At 37.8% G+C, this 22,306-nt stretch overlaps 1 protein-coding gene across 1 annotated transcript in view; it reads right to left on the bottom strand.

Annotated features, from left to right (window-relative positions):
* LOC150102409 (calpain-B-like) overlaps positions 1-22,306 on the bottom strand; it is a 913,019-nt gene that overhangs the window by 13,532 nt on the left and 877,181 nt on the right. Inside the window, exons 19-20 of the mRNA XM_090399770.1 lie at positions 19,640-19,718; positions 6,266-6,379 (exon numbers count right to left, since the gene is read on the bottom strand). Coding sequence (XP_090255896.1) covers positions 6,266-6,379; positions 19,640-19,718 — 193 coding nt within the window. The remainder of the gene's footprint in view (positions 1-6,265; positions 6,380-19,639; positions 19,719-22,306) is intronic.

Here is a 22,306-nt window from a genome sequence, read left to right as displayed (position 1 = left end):
CTTAACAGTATAACCAACATCAAGAGGAAAAAAAATGTTTATTAGACTCACTAATATTTTGATGGTTTTCTACCCAGCATCATCTGAGTACAATGATAACTGTGATAGGCACACAGCACTGAAGTAATTGTAGAAACAATTTAAATTGTAACTGCCACCTAATGGTGCTGCCTCTATGGGACAGATAACTACAAAGTTAATTTAGAGAAATCCAGCTATTAGAGCTTAAACTGATGCTCTCCCAGATCTTTGTTAAATGAATGTAACTATACTTGTTGTGGTTGGGAGAGTGCTTCATAGCTGATGCTGACTCTAAGAATAGTCTGACAGATTTGTAATGACTTCTATGTAATATAGATGATTTTCTCCATCTGATCCTATGTGAAGGAGTATCCAGAGCATGGTCTGCCAATCCTAATTTACCATACCAATGATCTTGGATGTAATTTTTGTGTTCATCAAGGCAGATGTTAACTGATCTACCAGTCTGTCCAAAGTAGGCTAACCTGCAGGCACAAGGAACTTTATACACTCCAGGATGTTCAAGAGGATGTAGTCAATCTTTAGAAGAACATATGAAAGTAGCTAGCTGAATGAAAGGTTTAAAAGTATAGTATGGAGATCATATGTGCAGAGAACTTTGGCTATATTTTCTGATGTATCCTTAACATATAAGATGGGAATGGGTATCAGGCATAATCTTGGTGTTTTTCCACATGACAAAAAGCCAGCTGACTTGTTAATCCAGAGCAAAGGGGGGGGATAAAAAAGAGGATTATCTTCTGTGCACTGATAGGTTGCAATAAATCTAACAGAGTGGACAACATGCTTCACCTCTCAGCTGATAAGAGGATGACAAGAAATACCGATAACTATATTTGTATTGCCAATGTAGGATTATTATTATTATTACTATTCAGGACCTCCATAGTCACAAGACTCATTGTGGGAGCCCATCTTAGACACAAAAAGTCTATCATACAACTTCTTAAACTTGTCCACAGTTTGTGCTCTTGCCATCCTATCAGACAATGTATTCCATAGTCCAACTGCTCTTCATGCAAAAAAAGGCACTTCTTACCCTCTTACCACAACCATTCACAACTTCAGGAATGACTTTTTGTCCTTGCTCCTTCCTCTTGTTCTACCATATTAAGGTGCTCTCTCTCCATTGTCAATCCTGTAACTACCACTCAACTGTTTAAATATCCCAATCATATCAATTCTTGGTCTTCTGTCTAACTTCTATCTAACCAAACCTTGCAGTTCACGTGTACTCAGTTTATCCTCATAACTAACATTGTATAATCCTGATATAATTTTTGTTATCCACCTCTGTACCTTGTTCAACGTTAATTTATCTCCTTCCAATCCTGGTGAGTAGCTATAGTCTGACCAGGGTTTTATACAATGGAATCACCACTCTTCTAGTCAGCATCCTTCTCAGTATCAGCAGTCCTCTGGACTGCTTTGATAACCTTTGCAGTATGTCTCCTGAACTAGCATTCAGTGGAACTTCAAATTTCTATTGATCATCACACTAGGATCCCCCCCCCCTGCTTCCTCCACTATCTCTAGTATAGTTCCACTGAGTATCTCACTGAATAGATAGCAATATTTCATAAGATCTAGTCAAAAATGAGGGCAGGAAGGAGCCATCCATAAAAGTTGAAAAAAGATATATTGCAAATAGTCGGTTTTTTCTATCGAGAGAGAGAGAGGAACTGGGTATGTGAAATGAACTGCTAGAGAAGGTTGTGAATGTGCTGACAGAATAATTTAAAGCATGGTACAAAAGCATAGAGTTTTTGAAAAGTCATCTTTCTCCACCATAAAAAAATACTGATACTTCATGAAATTGTGGTAATTTAAGAGCACAGTATGTACCAGTTTTTTTTCTGAAACATGTATGCTGACTAACCAGTCAGTTCTCCCATAGCAGAGGCTGAATAATCAATAAAGCCACATGCAAACAACTGTTGAGGTGTTTTATTATATGGAAAATATTGTCATCCTCAGGGAAAACAGTGTGATAAAGGCTGTAACAGAAAAGTAACAACAGTCTGCTCTTTCTTAACACCTTAGTGACAAGACAACCAGATGGATCTTTGGCCTTCACTGACAGAAACCCCCCCCCCCCCCCCCAAACACACACAGAAGTAAATACATTCATCATCAACAGGCACATCCCCTCTAACAATATGGTACTATAAAAATCTTAGTCCACAGGGCAAACTTAATTGCTCTAATGGCACTGCACTCACTACAGACCTCAACTTCATATTAAACATGTTTTTAGACAATGGCTACTATTCCCCCCACAACCAGGGTAGAAAGAATACTTAACATCCTTGCCCACAATCCTAACCCTCTTTAAACAGATAGCAGCAAATCCATCTACATTCCTTATATCTGCTGGCTTGTCTGAAAAAGTGGCCAAGATCTTTAAAAAGCACAATCTTGTGACTAGTTACAAACTGCATAGAAAGTTAGCAACCCCTTATCTACCAGATATACCCTCCAGTTTCAATCATTCACACTATTGCCAGATGGGTAGGATAGCCAACATCAGAATACCGAGACTACATCTATCCATCACAATAGCCACTTAAGGTTGGACAGGTCATGACCTAGATACCATCGCAGGATACTATGAAAAAAAGTCATGTTACTCACCCAAGCAAGTTTAAATTTGAGGGGCTTTTTCTTAAATCTGCTGTAGCCCTGAAGAACTACCTCAACTGGAACAATTTTGCATCAAACTGCCTCTCATATGAGAAACCCCCTCATCTGCAAACAATCAATCCAATGGCTAAGAACACCCAACTAAAGCTAATAGGTGGCATAATTTTAGGACTTTGAAAGTTTATTTTTCACTTGGTTAGACTATAATAAATTTAGTTTAATCCTTTATCCAAGTGTGAGCAAAACAAAGTTTGCACCTGAAAGTATCTTCAGGACTGGGGTAGGTGGTACAATACCGGGCAACTCGTTGCAAAGGTGGAGCAAGATAACATCACTCCTATCTCAGTATCTCCCATAATGCAAAACACATCTCCTTGCAGATATGTATAATGTTATGCATTAAGGTAAGGGCCACTACCCAGACTAGTTTCGACCTTTATTGAGGTCTCTTCAGTGGGAGCCAGGCCCAAGTGGAGATACCAGGCAGAAGCATTAGCAAGGTCATCTCTACCTATAGGAGTAATTTAATAAAAAGGTGGCACACCATTTGGCAACTCCTATAGGTAGAGATGACCTTGCTAATGCTTCTGCCTGGTATCGTATCTCCACTTGGGCCTGGCTCCCACTGAAGAGACCTCAATAAAGGTTAAAACTAGTCTGGGTAGTGGCCCTTACCTTAATGCATAACATTATACATATCTGCAAGGAGATGTGTTTTGCATTATGGGAGATACTGAGATAGGAGTGATGTTAGCTTGCTCCACCTTTGCAACGAGTTGCCCGGTATTGTACTACCTTACCCCAGTCCTGAAGATACTTTCAGGTGCAAACTTTGTTTGCTCACACTTGATTAAACTAGTCAATTTTCATTATATATTATTATGATTAATTATATAATTTTATAAATTATCATCAAAAGTTTACATCAGGGGTTCCCAACCCTATGCCCGCGGGCACCATGGTGCCCATCGACCAATTTGTGTGTGCCTGCCGCTGTTCAACCGTGTGCCGTATAGTTTGAAATAATCACGCAACAATTCATGGCATGCTATATGACGCATGCGTTAATGACACATGATGAGTATTAAATGCATACAATGTAAAGTAGACGCGCATTCGAAGTTGTTCATTCCAGTTTAAAAACTGGAATATCATCATATTCTCCTAATTATGAAGCACTGGCCAATGAAATGCAATGCCAAAGATCACACTAACTTACATATATATATATTTAAATTTTTATATAATGTAAACTTTTAAGTACTAAAACATTTGATTATAATGTAAACTTTGTATGTATTCATTTAACAAAAGAATTCAAAAAAATTGCTTGAAAAAATAGATGATGCCCGTCGCTCTACTGGTATTTTAGAATGTGCTCTAGGAAACAAAAAGGTTGGGAACCCCTGGTTTACATATTCAATAAATAAATTTTTAGTTATTATTTAGTCTATATTGTCACTTTCCTGAAACAACACCATTATGTATGATAATCAATGTATAAGCCTAAACACCAGGATAGTCATTACAAATAAGTATGTTCCTGCATAGAGATATGCACAAATTCACATGGAGAGAGGACACAAGAAAAGTCTCACTGACTATGTTATTGTTGATAACAGTATCTTCATGCTGATTTTTTAATTTTCAGAAGGATAAAACTGAATATCTTATTGAAAAGAAAAGTGTGTGTGTGTGTGTGTGTGAGTGAATGAGAGAGAGAGAGAGAAAGTGAATCTTAAAAAAGAATGAAAGTCAAGCTTCTTTTTAGAAGTAAACAGTAGAGACTGAAATGTATTAAAATATTATTCTAAAAAAAATGGAAGTACAGAAGACTTTCTTTACTGAGTATTTTTCAAATAACATTTATGCAAACATACTTGAGAAGAGCTAAGAAAAATTATGGAAGGGAAAACTTGGAGAAGAATAAACAGGGTCCATGCCAAATTAGATGTTGTCAGGATCAGATTTTCACTTTAAGAGACAAATAGTTGAGCAATCATCAATTTGCTGGTCTGGTGGCTGAGTGGTCAGTGTATCTGCTCTCTAACCAGCAGGTTGGAGAGTGGATTTGAATTCCACTGTGGGCATGGATATTTGTGATTGTCTGTGAGATTACTAGAGGCCTGAAGCACTTGAAAAAAGTTCCATGTTTCATCCCTAGAGCTGGGTTTCCAGACTATATAAAAATAAATAAAAATATAAAAATTAACTAAAAAATAGGGGAAAAAATTTAGCCCACTTACAGTATTAGTGTATTGTAGGCTTAAAACCTTTCATGATCCTCAAATACAAGGATCTGTATTTGAGTTTTGTAGATCTGGAAAAGGGAAACAAGCTACCAAGAGAACTGTTCAAAATTTTACAATTATACAAAAACAGTACATTGTATCAAGCAATACACAGTCTATGTTTGCATTTTAAGTCAGATGTTAGAATTGAAGGAGGTGCAACAAGAAGATTAACGTGTGCCCTTGTCACAAATCAGGTATGAGACAAGGACATGCATCTAATGTTTCTATGGATCACATTATGAAGTAAAGTGGCTATATATTAAAATTGGAGTTATTCTACTCAGTCATTACTTTATGCAGATGAGGTACTCCTAAACAAATCCAGTAGAAATTCTGCAAAATTCTCTAACTGAATCGGATAACAGCTGTAATAAATTCAGTATGAGAATCGGCAATAGAAAGACAAATATTATGAAAATAGGCAAGAAAACATTAACTGCATCCTGAATGGAGAACCTATACAATGAGCACAACATTTCTGCTATTTAGACACAGTTTTTAATGAGGATGGCAAATAAACAACAGAATTAGCAAAGCTAGTATAACAGGGAGTCAAATAAATAAATTTATATGGAATAAGAGAAAAATTAGTCAAAACACTAAACTAACTATATACAAGAATCTTCAATCTATTAACTTAGTGATCTGAGAGCCAGATTAGAAATAAAAGATTTGATCAAAGGCTGGAGACCACAAATATAAGAGTTCTGAGAAAAATTAGGGGAATGAACAGATGGCACCAATGGTAGAACCATATCAAAAATGGAGGGTATCAGAAGGAACTAACATTGTTAGTTCAGGAATTGTGTGAGTAGAGGAATGTGTGAGTAGAGGAGATAGTCTAAGGTGGTATGGAAAGGAAATGTAAGGAAACAAATATCTTGTCAGAATATCAGGAAAAAGACCCAGAGGAAGGTCCACACCAAGATCTTCTTGGTATGGATCGATACCAAAAAAGTGCCTTAGAAGAGACTGAAATATAAGATTTTGGAGGATAATTGTCAATAGGAAGTTGGTAATGACGTAAACATTTCATGTAGTACTATCATAATATCCTGTACACCCTTGAAGAAATGTGAGAGGAATTTGATGTTGATGAGGAGATATGTTACCTAATATTCCAAGTTAATTAGCTAATTCATATTGAAATTAGGAAATAAAAATACAAGTTCTGAAATAATATGATCCACAACTAATGCACATCAAAAAATATCATATAATCAAATTATCCAGTATTATGATTTTTAAAAAATGAGCAAGAAAAGATTTGGACAGATTTTCTTTACCTATCATAGTTTTAAGTTTGACAGCACACATTATGAAGTCCTCAAAGCTTATTTTTCCATTTTTTCCATACCGAAGTACAAGGGCACGCAAAACATGAAGATTTACTCGATAACCTACCAAACCAAAAAAAAATAAAAATAAAATAAAATCAGTCATTAGTTTTCTATTTCTTAGTCAAAATATATATTTGAATAAATTAATAATGCACTTTAAAAGGATATGAAATAATGTGAATAACTATTAAAATTAAGGTTACAAAGTTTTCCTATTAGTAAGTACTGTTGCAGTTTCTAGCATATTTAATCTTAACAGCTAAAAGTCTTCAACACTCATTCAACCAGTAAAAGTTCATTATAACATATCTGTAGAATTGACTACCTTTTTAATAAACTATGATGACCTTGATAATATACCAAGATAAAGAAAGTAGTTAGTAATTTTAAAGTTTGTGAAGTATTTAAATCAAAGCAGTAGTTGATTTTACAAAATACAAATCTGTCACTAGTGTGAGTTGCACACCATTCAACTACACTGTAAGAAATATTACAGAATTTTTGTCAAATCAGGTATACTATTTTAAATGTTTACAATCATATTGAGGGATTGCCTACTAAAGGGTAAAGAGCTTGGTGTTGCATAATGTGAGATGAAAGAAAAAAAATGATAGTTTGATATTAATTATGAGTTTTTTTTTAATAACTTGTGAGTAAATTTACCCTGAACTAGTTTTGACTGAGCATGGTTTGCATTTTAATGTTTTTCAGTTTGAAATACATTTCCAGTATGTTGCTTTCTGTGCTCTACTGTTTCTTTTATCCATCATCCCTCTATTTATTGAGATGTTGTCATCCAGCTTGTCACCATTTAAAGATTACATTTTCTAATATTATAGAAGACTTTGTAGCATACTGTGCCTGCAGCATGTAACAATTCTTGTGATTTAAATATGTATTAAGTAAGAGATGATGGGAGTGCATGTTGGCATATTTTTTTTATAGCATATGATGATATAACGGCTGTGAGGCCCCTTTTACGGGGAAGTACGGCACATCTCAGTTCCCCCAAAATTTTATCTGGACTCGGGACCGGCATAGCTGACGAATCTGGCCTATGTAGCTGGGGCTTAAATATTCCTGACTGTAATCCGTGTGTGTTCATGAGGCCTGTTTTCCTGCTTGCAGGAGAAAAAACCCCAGATAAAATGTGGAGAAAAACCCTGCTGTCCATGCCAAAGACCGGCTAACTTGGTTATGTCTGAGAAAGATTCTTAAGAACTCACATCAGCAACGGGAATCGAATCCAGGACACTCCTTTCCCAAGCATATGGTTGTGAAGCACATAAGCACTTGGCTAACTGTGCAGACCATGTTGGCATAAAATGCAGACAAAGAAGAAAGCTGGGTGCTTTCAATATGATGGAGAGTGTGAAGGATGGTGTTGACTGTGTTACTGATTCTCAAGTAAGGATGGGATACTCGAAGAGTGAAATAGAGGTATTGAAGAAAGAGAAAGTGAAAGATATGAAAACTAATGCAAGACAAATATGAGTGAAAGAACGTTATGGGAATGAGAGGAGTAGAATGGAAGAGCTAGGGAAAGAGAAGAAATGAGAGAAAGTTGAGAGAGTACAAGAAAAAGGGATAGAAAGAGAGATAAAAGGAAGTCAGATGATAAGTGAGAGAACAAGAACTAAGGAGATTCAATGATTTGTGGTGTGCAGATGAGAATGTTAGAGGAGTGTTTGCCTGGAGAAACGCTAGAGAGTGTGATTATGACAATAGAATGAGATGAGAATGTGGATGATGAGTGATAGTGATCATTGGTATGAATGATCTGAGTGGCAGCATGAAACAAGTACCAAAAGATCTGAGGTACATATTAGAAATTGTATGGCAGAAAACATTTGCAGTTGCAGATGATGCAATGTTGGAGAGAGTTATGAGAAGTAGAGCAGATGTAGTTTTGCAAGAGGATCTAAATAGACTGTCTGAATGGGCGAGTGTGTGGGGACATCAGCTTAATGTTGCAAAGTATAAGGTGTTAAAATTTAGGAAGGAAAGATGAGATGCAGAGTACAGGATTGGTGGGGATATTTTAGAGAAGGTGGAAGAGATGAGAGATCATCTGGAGGTGATGGGATAGGGACTTTAAATTTGTGGACATCTTGTTAAAATTGCGAGGATGATACAGCGGATTATGGGAATGATGTGTAGAACACTGACATGCAGAAGTAATAATATTATGCTCCCATTGTATAAGACTGCATATGGTTTAGGATTATGGATTTGATTAGGCTGCATATGGATTACTGTGCACAGATTTTGTTGCCAGGTTTTCAAAAGGATGAAAATGAAATGTTGGGTAGGGTTCAGACACAACTGACTATGTTGGTTTCTGATTTCTGGAATGTGGAATATAGGGAGAGAGAGATTGAGAGAATGAAAATTACAGAGCCGCCTAGTAGATAGAAGGAAGAGGGGGGGGGGGAAGACATAATCAAGACATAAGTTGATGAGGGGTAATTACCAGATTTTCATGGATGAGATATTTCATAGAATATCTGGAAATGGGGAAAATGAGAAGCCATCCCTAGAAGCTATATAAGATCGGTGTGAGCAAGGGGATGAGGAAATGCATCATCTGAGAGTGGTGAGTGTAGAGACAGTGAATGCATTTAAATCGAGGCACGATGAGCTGTGTGTGTGTGTGTGTGTGTGTGTGTGTGTGTGTGTGTGTGTGTGTGTGTGTGTGTGTGTGTGTGTGACTGCCCACGATGAGTCTCTTGACTTCACAAAGGTATGTTGATAATAAGAAGAATAAAGTGCAGTACATGAGGATGGATATAAAGATGGTGAGGTAAATAAAATGGAGGTGGAGAGATACCATGTAGTTCATTCAAGAGTAGAATCCAGTAGAAGGCCTGTGACTAGTAGAGTGCCACAGGGGTCTGTCCTTGGGCCACCTGAGAAGTACTATTCAGTTCATTTGTTTTGTTTTTAATTATGATCCCTATACACGAAAGGTCACAACACCTATAACACTACAATGCCATGCGTGGAAGTGATTAAGGAGAAATGGAGACTGTTCATATGTTTCTTAAGGAGCGGGAGGTTGTATACTCAGTGTGAAAAACAGTATGAGAAGATTGTTCCGAAGAATAGAGTTAGATTGAATGAAGGAAGCTGATGAGAAATTAGTTCAGTGTGTTTGGAGCTGGACAGTATATGGGTATTGGTCAGTGGCTGCTCTATTTCTTAGATGGTTAGAGGAAAGTGGAGGAACGGTAGTAGACTATTTCAGAGGAGCAATGCCCATGAAAGTATCTATAGAAAAGGCACAGCACTGAAACAGAGCATTTATGATAAAATGACTGAAGGGAATCTGTGAGGGATTGCCTTCTTCTGAATATAATCAAGAATTCTTTGAGAGGTCTTGGATGCTCCATCCCAAATGTGGAAACAGAACTCCAAAGTTGTTTGGATCTGAGCCTTATAAAGTGTTAGGAACTGAGAGGAAGAGTCATGTTTAGAATGGAAAAGAACAGCAGGCTTTTTTAGAGACTTAAGTCATATGTTTGTGTCAGGATAAACTGGATGTGACAATCAACTCAAGATGAGAAGGCTGATCTTGAAAGGAAACTAGATAATTATCAAAACTGAAAGTGGATGAGCTATAGGATTTTTCTTGCAGATAATAAGATAGACTTGAGTTTTTTTTTTTTTTTTTTTTGGCATTGAAATTTACTAAGTTGTCTTCACCTTATTTGAGGAAGTCGGTGTTTAAGTCACTGGTGATAGAAGATCTTGAGGCATCTAACATTTGAGTACTGCAGGGTTTATCTAATGAGGAAGAAGAATGAAGAGTATTGTCATCAGTGAATCTGTGAATAAGATTGGAAGTCAGAGAAAGGAGGAAGAGCATGGGTGAGAGCACAGAACACTGAGGCAGTCCAACATTGATGGGGAAGGCTCATGAGAGGAAGTCCTCCACCATGACACACAAGGAACAACCAGTGAGGTGGCAATCCAATCACAGAGTGTAGAAGGAAAGTCATAAGATGGCAGTTTGTTCAGGAGGCCTCAGTGCCTAAGGCATTTCATTGTATCTTAAGGCTGTAAAGTGAGGTAAGGAAATCTTGAGCCAGAGCAGATCGAAAAGTTGGATAGGATTCTAAGTTGGATAGCCTTTAACAATGGATATCAGATTTCACAAAAAGCACAAGTTCTGCCCTTTTTGCAGGATGTAGTTGGGACAGTTGAGATGAACTGTGATCATGGAGGATTCCAACTGAAGTTCTAGAAAAAGGGAAGGTTTTGATGTAAGTGGTGGTGTATGTCACTAATGTTTGTATTAATGCCTCGAAAGTTGGTGAAATGGATATGGGAGTGTTTTTTATTGGAAAAGTTTTGATGTTATTTTGGGTGTATTTTTATTATTTGTTTGCCAATTATGCAAAATTGGGTAGATCTATAGTTAACAAAGATGTTAAAATTTTGCAGGATGATTTGGATAGACTGGCAGATGGACAAAGGAGAATGGATGTCAGTTTATTGTGGCAAAGTGTAAGTTTATGCATTTTGGGGTAGAAAGATTACTAGCTGTGTACCACACTGGTGGAACTCTACTCCAAGAAATTGAAGAAGCCAGGGATTTGGGAGTGTTAGTGGAAATGAAGTTAAAGTTTAGAGGACATATTGCAAAAGTAGCTAAAGCAGCTCATCAGATTACTTGGTTACTGAAGAATACCCTGATGAGCAGAGACAAGCAGGTTATTGAAGCTCTTTATAGAACCATGGTAAGACCCATCTTAATTAAGCACAGACCTGGTCACCTGGGTTTCTTGGGGATGAGGAGCAGGTGGAGAGGATCCAGAGGTGAGTGACCGAGATGGTAGCAGGTCTATGGAAAGAACCTTATGAGGACAGGTTGAATATTTGTATTTTATAGAAATTGGTTGACAGGCAGAAAAGGAGTCATATAATTGAATATTACCTTAATTACCTTGATGGACCTGTGTTTCACTCAGGATTTCTCCATGAGTGCAGGTCACAAAGATGCCTCCAACGATTGCGATCCTCTCTCTTCCATGTTATACTAGTGGATTTTCCCATCTTGTAGGTGGTTTTCCTGATTTTTTCTTTATTCTTGGTTACCACATCTTTTATGCCTGATTCTCTTTCTTAGTTCTGTGTTTCTAACATGTTCCATTTTGCTGATGTTACAAATCCTGCTTTCTATTGCACGCTGAGTTATTCTGAGAGTCTCTTCTTCTTTTCTTGTCGTGATCCATATGTGAGTGATGTAAGAATGTCACTATTAAATAGTTTTGCTTTCACAGAGATGTCAAGATTTGGATTAGTAAGTGTTTCTTTTAGTCTGTTGAATAATAGCCATGCAGCTTTCTTTCTTTTCAGATAAATTGTTATTCATTTTTATTGTTTCTCCTAAGTAATTGTAGGCGTCAACTTGTTCTATAGGGATGTTATTAATACATAGGTGACTGTCACTTGTGTAGATGTTTTCGATCCATTTTGTTTTTTCTAGATTCATTTCTAAGCCTATCTTACTGCTGTTTCTGTATACTTTTTCACCCATTTCTTCTAGAAATGGGTGAAAAAATAGGTCTTTTGGGTTGTGGGATATCAGTACTAGATCGCCACCTATGCTTATTCCTCCATTTAGGTCTATTTTTTTTTTTTTTTTTTTTCAGAATGTATTCTAAAGTGCTGGTAAATAGATTTCGGGAGATCACATCGCCTTGGCAAACCCCTTTCTTTATATCTAACCACTCAGCCCACCAGGCTGGCATAAATGAAAACAACAATTGCCACCAGTTGGATTTAAACTACCAACCTTTCGGTTAACAGCCGAACACAATAAGCAATTGCACCATGGAGGCTGTATTACTGAAGAGCTTTTACAAGATTAATTATTATTATTATTATTAAACAAGACCTCATGGAGTCAAAGACTCATCTAGGAGGTCCTTTTATCTCACACACATCTCATCATACCGGGTCTTAAACACATTCAAACTCCTTGCAGACACCACACTCTCAGGCAAGGCATTCCAATCATTCACAACTCTGCACGAAAAAAACCTGCCTCTCACTCCCCTACTCACACCCTCTTTATACAGTTTCCAGGGATGACCTCTGGTTATCCCCTGATCTCCCACTATTCTCTGTAGAACTTCTCCACCATTGATCCTATAACAACCCCTTACCAACTTGTAGGTCTCTATCATATCTCCCCTCTTCCTTCTCTCCACTAGACTCTGCAAATTACATCTTTTCAATCTTTCCTCATACTCGACATTCCAGAGGTCAGAAACTACCTTAGTCAGTCACCTTTGGACCCTTTCCAACATCTCTTCATCCTTCTGAAAACCAGGTGACCAAATCTGGGCACAATAGTCCATGTGTGGCCTAATCAAAGCCTTATACAATGGAACAAGAATCTCCCTACTTCTACACATCAGTGTCCTCCTCATCATTCCCAGAAGTCTTTGTGTTGTCTTCACAATTTTGGCAATGTGTCCCCTAAATTTTAGATCCTTATCCACTATCACTCTCAGATCTCTTATTTCCTCTACTTCCAACAATATATTCTCACCAAGCATAAATTCTGCATTCCATCTTTGTTTTCCAAAGTTTAAAACCTTACATTTTGCAACATTGAACTCACATCCCCATTTGCTTGCCCAATCACTCAATTTATTCAAGTATTCTTGCAAGGCCACAACATCTTCACTACTCTTTATGGATCGCCCCAACTTTGCATCATCTGCAAACAACTGAATATCTCCATCCAAATCTTCGCCAATATCATTAATATACAAGTTAAATAGTAATGGCCCTAAAACAGATCCCTGAGGCACTCCACTAGTGACTTTCCTTTTCCTGGATATTGCACCCCCATACACAACTTGTTGATACCTATCAGACAGCCAGTCTCCAATCCAATGCACCAATCTAATATCCAACCCCATCTGCTCTAGTTTGACTGTCAACTTATCATGAGGTACTCTATCAAAAGCTTTTGCAAAATCCAAGTATATTACTGTGTATCCTTCTCCTCTGTCCAAGGAAGCAGTCACTTTATTGTAATAAGTAAGTAGATTACTAAAACACGACCTCCCTTTAGCAAATCCATGCTGTCCATCAAAGATTATACCATTGTTGTCAACCCAACTCTGGATCCTAGTTCTCACAAGCTTCTCCAACAACTTAACCACAACACCTGACACACAGATAGGCCTATAGTTTGATGCTTGAGTTCGATCACCTCCTTTATGAAGTGGCACAATCTTGCCCTCCTTCCACTCTTTAGGGACTTGACCAAGTGCAAGACTCGTATTAAAAAAATATGTCAAGGCAGGTGTCAACTCTCTGGCAGATTCCTTCAGAATACGCGGTGATATATTATCAAGTCCCACAGCCTTATTTACATCTAGTTTACTCAACTCCCCAAACACCTCTTGCTCACTTACAGTCAGTCTCTCCTCCCCATCATCAACTGCTCTTAATCTCTCCATGAAGTCACATTCACAAGATTGAAAGATCTTTATGAACTGCTCATTAAGTATCTCCACCACATATTCTGCAACAGCTGTCTTTATACCATTTCCTCCAATCAATGTCATCCTTCCATAATCATTCTTTCTTTTGCTGGCTACATATCGAAAGAACTCCCTAGGATTCTTTTTAGCTTCATTAGCTAACTGCTGTTCATACCTCTCTTTAGCTACTCTCACCAACCAAGTCACCCTCCTTGCCTGGTCTTTGTAGACCTCATGAAATTGGTTACTTCCACTTCTCTTATGCTGCCTCCACAATGCCCTTTTTCTCTGTATTGCATGCTTAATCTCTTTATTCATCCATCTCACACCTACCTTATTTAACCTTCTCACCCATGGTATACATTTAGACATTGCATCCACTAAATATTTTTTGAAAATCCCCCAAGCTGCATTGATCTCTTTTCCAGCTAACTCCTCATTCCGTGCTACACCTGCAAGCTGTCTCCTGAGCTCTTCATAATCACCCCCCTTGTAGTTCCACATATACCCTTTTTTCACAGGGGTCCTTGCACTGCTGGCAACCACCCAAGTAATCACCTCATGGTCACTTTCACCAATTGGTGGATGATTTGATACCTCATTGATAATTACATCCTCCGATGAGATGACCAAATCCAAGACCCTTAATCCTCTTGTGCCCTCTGTTACATACTGTCTGAGGTAGTTATCCCTCAAAAACTCAAGAAACTCATTTTCTTTACTTCCAGTTGCTATCTCTTCATTCCAGTCTATATTGCCATAATTAAAATCACCCATAATGATCACCCTTTTCTTATTTGCTTGGCTTATTTGACTATACATTTCACTATCACCACCATCCACATTAGAAGGTCTATAACAACATCCCACCAAGTATTTGATTCTATTCAACTCTATCTCACACCATACTGCCTCAAAACCACTGGCCCCATTTCCCTCTTGCATCTCTACCTTGTATGGACATAACTCTTTCTCTATCATCAATAGCACTCCCCCTCCCTTTTTACCTCTTCTATCCTCACGAAACACATCATACCTTTCCATCTCTATTCCTGTCAGGATGTCATCCTCATCTAACCATGTCTCACTTATTCCGACAATCTCTGTGTGCACAGATGCAATTAGTGCAACCATTTCATCCACCTTGTTTCTTATACTTCTAGCATTGGTATACAAACACAACAACTCATTTCTGGATCTACAGCTAGTTCCACTGATACCACTCACTCAATGTGATCTCTCCATGCTGGACTGGGGCCATTTCCCTTTCTGCTTCTTCATTTTAGAACCCTTTGCAATTCCATTTGTTTCCTTTTGATCCCTGATCATCCCATTACTTTCCTGCCTACACATGCTCTCACCTCCTCTTGAAGCATCCACCTTTCTCACGCTGTGTATTCCTGTCCACCCTGAGCCTCCCCGTTTCCCTGCTCCTCTTGCACACCCATTCTCTCATTTTCTATACTCATACCACTCACTTCCCCATTCATTTCCACTCCTTCAATCTCTCCTGTCTTACTCTCCTGCTCTTCCACATCACTCTCCTCTCGATCTGATTCATTCTCTCTATTCACTTCTCCACTTTCCAGCAGCAGTCTCTCCAAGCGACTCACACCATAATCACTCAAATGCAGTCCATAGCTCCCATACAGCTCACTTCGTCCCTCAAACTCATTCCACACATTAACAAACTGTACTCCAATCTCCTCACACATTTCAGCCAGAATATCATTCATAATCCTTGCTCTCCGCCTCATTTCACCACAATCATACCTAGGCAACACACTGACCACCCTTCCTGTCACACTATTCTCCTTTATCTTTCCAAGCAGTCTCCTGACATTCATTTTGACATGCTCTTTGTTCTCTCTCAAATCATTTGTACCAATTAATACAATTAACTCTTTTGCTCGTTCCCGCCTCATATTCAATGCCTCAATCACTCTACTCATTTTACCGCCTGGAAAACATACCTTGTGCATTTTATCCTCTAGCACACCTTTAATAATGGAGTCGCCATACAATGCCACTCGCTCATCTTTTGTTAACTCTTTCATGCCATCATGATTTATTTTAATAGTTTTGACCTGAATTCTCTTAATTTCATTCCGCATCCATTTCATTTCATCTCTCTGTTTAATACAGAGGAAATTTTTCAAAACAGGTCTGGTGGTGGGAGAACTAGGGGCCATCCTTGGAAATTGAGCAAGAATGTAGTTAGTAGGGATGTCAGGACTACATTTTTTGCTTTGTGAGCAGTGAATGAGTGGAACAGATTCCAGAGTCTGTTGTGCGTGCCATGACTGTGAATTAGTCCAAAGCAGAGTATAATAGATACTGCACAAATGTTGGACAGTGCTTGATACAATGTTTAGAGCCTACCTCGATGGGTCTAAGGACTCCATGGAGTTGCCTATATAATAATAATAAATTTTTGGCCAGTTTGGATGGGGGGGGGGATTTAGTTTGTGAATTTTAGGGGACCTATACATCTGGGGTGGTTTGCCATGATAAGGTTTGAATTTTTTTTTGATAATTTTTTTCAATAATTTATAAACTTTTTTCCTTTTGGGTTTAAGTTACAGCATATGTGTTTAGTGAATTTGATTGGAGACTAGCTGTCAGATAGATAATAGAATCACAAGTAAAGTTCCACTGGACTCAGTACTAAGACATTATTTAACCATTACATCAATGATACTGTCAACTGATTGTGGTGCGGTGGGGGTGAAAAGCTGAGAAAGCTTATTATTGGTAGTGCTGATATGTTTGCCCTTCAGGAGGATTTGAAAAAACAGGATACATGTTCAAATGAATAGCATGTCCATGATAATATATGTTCAAAGTTGCATTAAACACCCTAGGGATATCAGTTTAATGCAACTAAATGTAAGGTTTTGAATCACCCGGTGGGAGAACGGATATTCTATTGGAGGAACTATACTAGAGGAGATGGAGGAGGCAAGGAATCTTGGAGTGATGACTGATAGAAATTCGAAGTTTAGGGAACATACATAGCAAAGTTGTTGAAGGTGAAAGTTGGTATGGTTTAAAGGGGATAAGTTTACCTTGGAAAGATGCAGAGGCAGGTAAAGAAAATGATAAAGAGTACTGTACAATATTAGTTTTGAGGAAAGACTGAGGACATGTCATTGCAGAGTTTGATGGATAGACGATGAAGAGCTGATGATTGAGTCATTTAAACTGTTGAGATACTCACAGTGGGAGATCTCTCATATGGTAGCCCAAGAACAAGGACCATCCCTGGAAGTTGCAAATGAAAGTGGTAGGGAAAATGGTGAGAAGTGGCTCTTTGCATGATGGTGGACAGTTGGACCACCCATCATGCAAAGTGTGATAAGGTGGTGAGAGCTTGAATGGCGGATGAGTTTCAGGAGTGGTATGATAGAATTTGTGTTGACTGACATGAGCCTATCACAATGAGTCCTGTGATTCCAATGAGGTCCTGAGTAATAATAATAAATGCAAACCAAGCCTGTCATGCTGAAGTGAAGAGTGGCATGAGAGATATTTAGGCAATTAACTATCAAGCCCTTCAGTATTTTTATAGAAATCACATAGTTTCAGTTTTCTTTAATAAATAAATTCAGAAATTCTTCCAAGAGTTTTGATGCTCTTGAATGCTCCATTGCCTATTATTATTATTATTATTATTCAGGCCTCCATGGAGTCAAAAGACTCATCAAGAACATCAAGTCTGTCACGACACATCGAGGGGAGGTCCCCTCCTAAGAAACACAAAGTCTATCATACCACTCCTTAAACTCATTGACCATTCTTGCCCTCACCACTCTATCAGGCAATGCATTCCACGGCTCAACCACCCTCCATGCAAAGAAACCACTCCTCACCCTCTTGCCCACAGTTTCCTTTCGTAACTTCCAGGGATGGCCTCTTGTCATCACTCCTTCCCACTGTTCAACCAAGCGAAAGAACTCCCCAGTGTCAACCCTGTAACTACCTCTCAACAGTTTAAAAGTCTCAATCATATCACCTCTCCTTCTTCTATCCACCAAATGCTGCAGTCCACATTCCCTCAGCCGATCCTCATAACTATGCTTGTACAGTCCTGAAACCATCTTTGTCATCCGTCTTTGTATCCTTTCCGCAGTTAATTTATCCCCTTCAAATCCTGGGGACCAATCTGAGAACAATAATCCAAGTGTGGTCTGATCAGAGACTTATACAACGGAATGATAACCCTCTTATCTCTGCAGGTCAGTGTCCTTCTCATAATTGCAGCAATCCTCTGTGTTACCTTCACCACCTTTGCAATATGTCCCCTAAACTTCAGGTTTCTATCAATCATCAACCCCAGATCTCTTGTCTCCCCAACTTCCTCCAGTATAACTCCTCCCACAGAGTATGCAGCATCCCATCGATGTTTCCCAAACCTCAAGACCTTACATTTTGCTGCATTAAACTGACATCCAGACCCATGTGTTGCAACTTAAATATCAGCTTATCACGTGGCACCCTGTCAAATGCCTTTGCTAAGTCTAAGAAAATTGCAGTATATGCCTTTCCCTCATCTAATGTTCTTGTAACTTCATTATAAAAGGCTAGCATATTGCTAAAACAAGAGTGCCCTTTCACAAATCCATGTTGACTCTCACAGATAACATTACTCTCATCTGCCCAATGCTGTATACGGTCCCTCACCACTTTCTCCAAGATCTTAATAACTACTGATGACACACAGACTGGTCTATAATTAGACACTTCCAGTCTGTTACCACCCTTATGCAATGGCACTATCTTACCTTCCTTCCATTCCCTGGGCACCTTTGCTGAAGCCAGACTTTCATTGAAAAGCCAGGTTAAAGGCGCTGTCAGTTCCACAGCACATTCTCTCAAAACTCGTGGTGAAATACCATCCAGTCCCAAAGCTTTATTGACATCTAGAGTTCTCAGTATCTGAAACACACTCTCCTCCTGTACCTCTAAACCTTGAACCAGCCCTATCCCTCTAGCATTAAAACTGACTCCTCTAGGATGAAATACTCCAATAAAGTGTTCATTGAACAATTCCACTATGTCCTCTGCATCAGTCACTCTATTCCCATTTTTATCCCACAATATCATTCTTCCACAGTCATTTCTCCTCCTACTGGCCACATAGCTAAAAAATTCCCTAGGATTTTCTTTGGATCTTAGGGCTGATCTTCTCTCATATTCCAGTTTCGCTTTCCTTACCACACTAGTCACTCTTCTGGCCTATGTCTTATATTCTTCACGCATCCTCTCTTCACCTGTCTCCTTATATCTCTTCCATAGCCTCTTTTTCACATGCAATTCCTGTTTAATATTGTTTGTCATCCACTTTACTCCAAATTGTGTCCTCTTCTTCACTCGTGGTATACAACTTACCATTGCTGCTAACAAATATTCTTTCACAATTTCCCACGCACTAACGATATCCCAGCCTTCCAATTCCTCCCTCCATGAAACTTCCCGAAGTTGATGTCTAAGACTATTATAATCACCTGCATTATAATTCCACATAAGTTCCCATCTCTTTTATACTCCTGCATGTCTATTTCATTTTCCAAGTTAAAACCATATGGTCACTCTCTCCAACTGGTGGGAGAGATGTCATCTCAGTTATTATCAACTCTTCTGATGCTATAACCAAATCCAAAACTCTTGAGCCTATGTTTTGTGTATTTTAAATACTCTTAATTTGAATAGCATGGAATCTTATCTAACCTCCCAAATAATAATCTCACAAGTAATAATTATAATAAATATTTAATTATTATTTATAATTTAAAAAAAAAAAAAAACATACCTGCAGAGTTCAGTGATGCTCTGAGTTCTATTGTATTGAGAAAGCCAGAGTTGTCGACATCATACTTTTTAAAAACATTCTATGCACATTCACAGAAAAAAAAGGAAAATAACCTTAGGTTTTGCATTTAAATAAAGTCTATTTTTTCTATTTTGTGATAATTAAAACACTTTTATTATCTATTTCAGCATTTTATCAAAGTAAAAACTATTATTAATATTTTGAAAGAGATATTTTATATTTTGGTTATTGAAATTTCAAAGAAAAATATAGATAACCCTCAATATAATTTGAGATTAAAGGCAGATTTAGAGATAGGTAATATAGACATCTGCCTAGGGTTTAGTGTTCTAAGTGCGAAATACTCAGGTTCATGAAAGTGACTTGAGAGAGATATGAGTACAAGAATGTGTAATCCAAGGAAGCAATCATTGTACAGGATATGGAAAAACTATTTCATCTGATGAGATATATCATAATAAAATTAATTATAACATCATAGCCTTCAATATATCAAAAAAAGAATTCAAGAACAGTCTACAGTGTTTTCATCAGTAAATTTTGTTCAAATGGGTTTTATCGTGTAAAAAATTCATCATTTTGACTTTTAATGCTTTTCATTCATAACAATTCTGTGATCCTCCATAGCTCAGTTGGTATATAGATGAGGCCATTTGGTCAGAAAGACCTGGGTTCGATTCCCATCCATAATGTTATCTGGTCTTTTTTGACTAAAGGTGAGTTAGCTGGTCTCATATGGAGGTGGAGGTTTTTTTTTCTTCCAGAAACTTGGGTTTTTTGTCTCTCAGAACAGGCAAGCCAGCCATGCACACACACTTCTACAGAAAAATACCTCTCCGCCTAATGTCAGGCTCTATGACAAGTCGGTTAGGATCAGCACATAAGGTCACATCATGTAAGAAGGCTAACCCCAAATAGATGGGACAAAGCACAAGAGGAAGAAGAAGAAATTCTGTATTCGATATGCACATATTCTACTTGTCTACATAAGTGTAGATTTATTAAAAGATTTATTAAAATTAAAAAGGTATCTGACCACTCTTCTGGTTCAGGTCAATTAAAGTTTAAGTGTTTTTTTTATTTTATTTTATTTTTTTATATTGGCAGTTTAGGTAAGAGAGCAAAAAGAAACATTTGCATCTGCCCAGAAGTTCCATCATAGGGAAGCAAATCCTCTAAGCTAGAATTTTATCTCTTCTTACTCACAGTTAGCACAATCATTCTGAACTGACTCAAATAGTTCAGTGATATTTATATTTATAGAAAAATACTTATTACTGCATTATTGTATTTAAAATTAGTAAAAATTGTAAAATACAAAAAGTTTGAATTAAGAGGGGGTGAAAAAAAACAATACACTATTTTTAACTCGAGAATCTAGAGGCGGGTGACAACGACCAAATTGTGACATTATTTGATAAATTGAAAGTTGGGTAAAAACTTTCTATAACTATTTCTAATATAGGTATTTTAATAATATTGCGATACATATACACCATTCTGCTATTTGTATATGGAAAAATTCTGAAGCTTCAATAAAGGCACTGAAACTGGTTTGGGTAGTGATTATTCCCATTTTGCATAGCAATATACACTTTGAAAGGAAGTGTGCTATGCATTATGAGATACCAAGGTAATTGATGTGAAGTAACTTCCATACAAAAGTAGTCTAGTTATGAAGATACTTCACATGCAAACTTTGTTTGCTTATCTTCAGACCTCCGTGGAGTCATAGACAATCAGTGAAAGTTTCTGTCATGCATCCATCTCATCATACCGTGTCTTAAATGCATTCACAATCTCTGCGGTCACCATGATCTCAGGCATTGCATTCCAATCATTCACCATTCTCCATGCAAACACTTATTTTTTCTTGCATAGGCCCTCCTTATATAGCTTCCAGAGATGACCTCTTGTTCTCTCTTCCCCATCTCCCACTAGTCAACAAAAAACCTATATAAAAATTAATCTGATAAAAATCTATTACAAGATGACATGCCTCTATCATTTCTCCCTCCTATCCATTAAACTCTGCAAATGGCATTTTCAGAGCCGAGAACCTAGTGCACAGCAGCTGGGTTCTCGTTCCTGCACCCTGTTAGTATCCATTAGGGGAAGCTAAAGCTGCTATCAACCAGACGCACATAATCGAACTAAAATGCTCCCAAATTTCTGCCCTAAAGGATCCTACCTGGGGCCAAGCCTAAAAATAATATCATTTAATATTGAAGGTTTCTCCAGTGTCAAGCAAGATCTCATTGCAAATATTTGCAGAGATGATGACTGCGATGTGCTCTGCCTGCAAGAAACTCACAGAGGAGAAGGTGCTGCAAGACCTTACATCCATGGCATGAAACTCATTAAAGAAATATCGCATGATGAATATGGTAGTGCAAAATTTACAAAAGAGAACTTGATCCCATTTAAAAATATCTCAATCACCTCAGTCTCTAAACCATCAGAAGAAGCTTTTTCCTTCTCTCACATCCTCTTCAATAATAATGCATACATGACTAATGTTGTATTAGGTGACTTTAACAGCCATAGTGTTAACTGGGGTACAAAGTCCAACAAAGACGGAGAACTTGTTGAAAAATGGGCTGAAAACCTTTCTCTTAACCTGATACATAATCCAAAAATCCAAAA

The sequence above is a fragment of the Typopeltis vanoorti genome, chromosome 10 (assembly GCF_054136105.1).
Source record: "Typopeltis vanoorti isolate ZY-2024b chromosome 10, IOZ_Tvanoo_1.0, whole genome shotgun sequence".
Lineage (NCBI taxonomy): Eukaryota > Metazoa > Arthropoda > Arachnida > Uropygi > Thelyphonidae > Typopeltis > Typopeltis vanoorti.
Note: the sequence above shows the minus strand (reverse complement) of the source record. Positions and strands in the feature narration are given on the sequence as shown.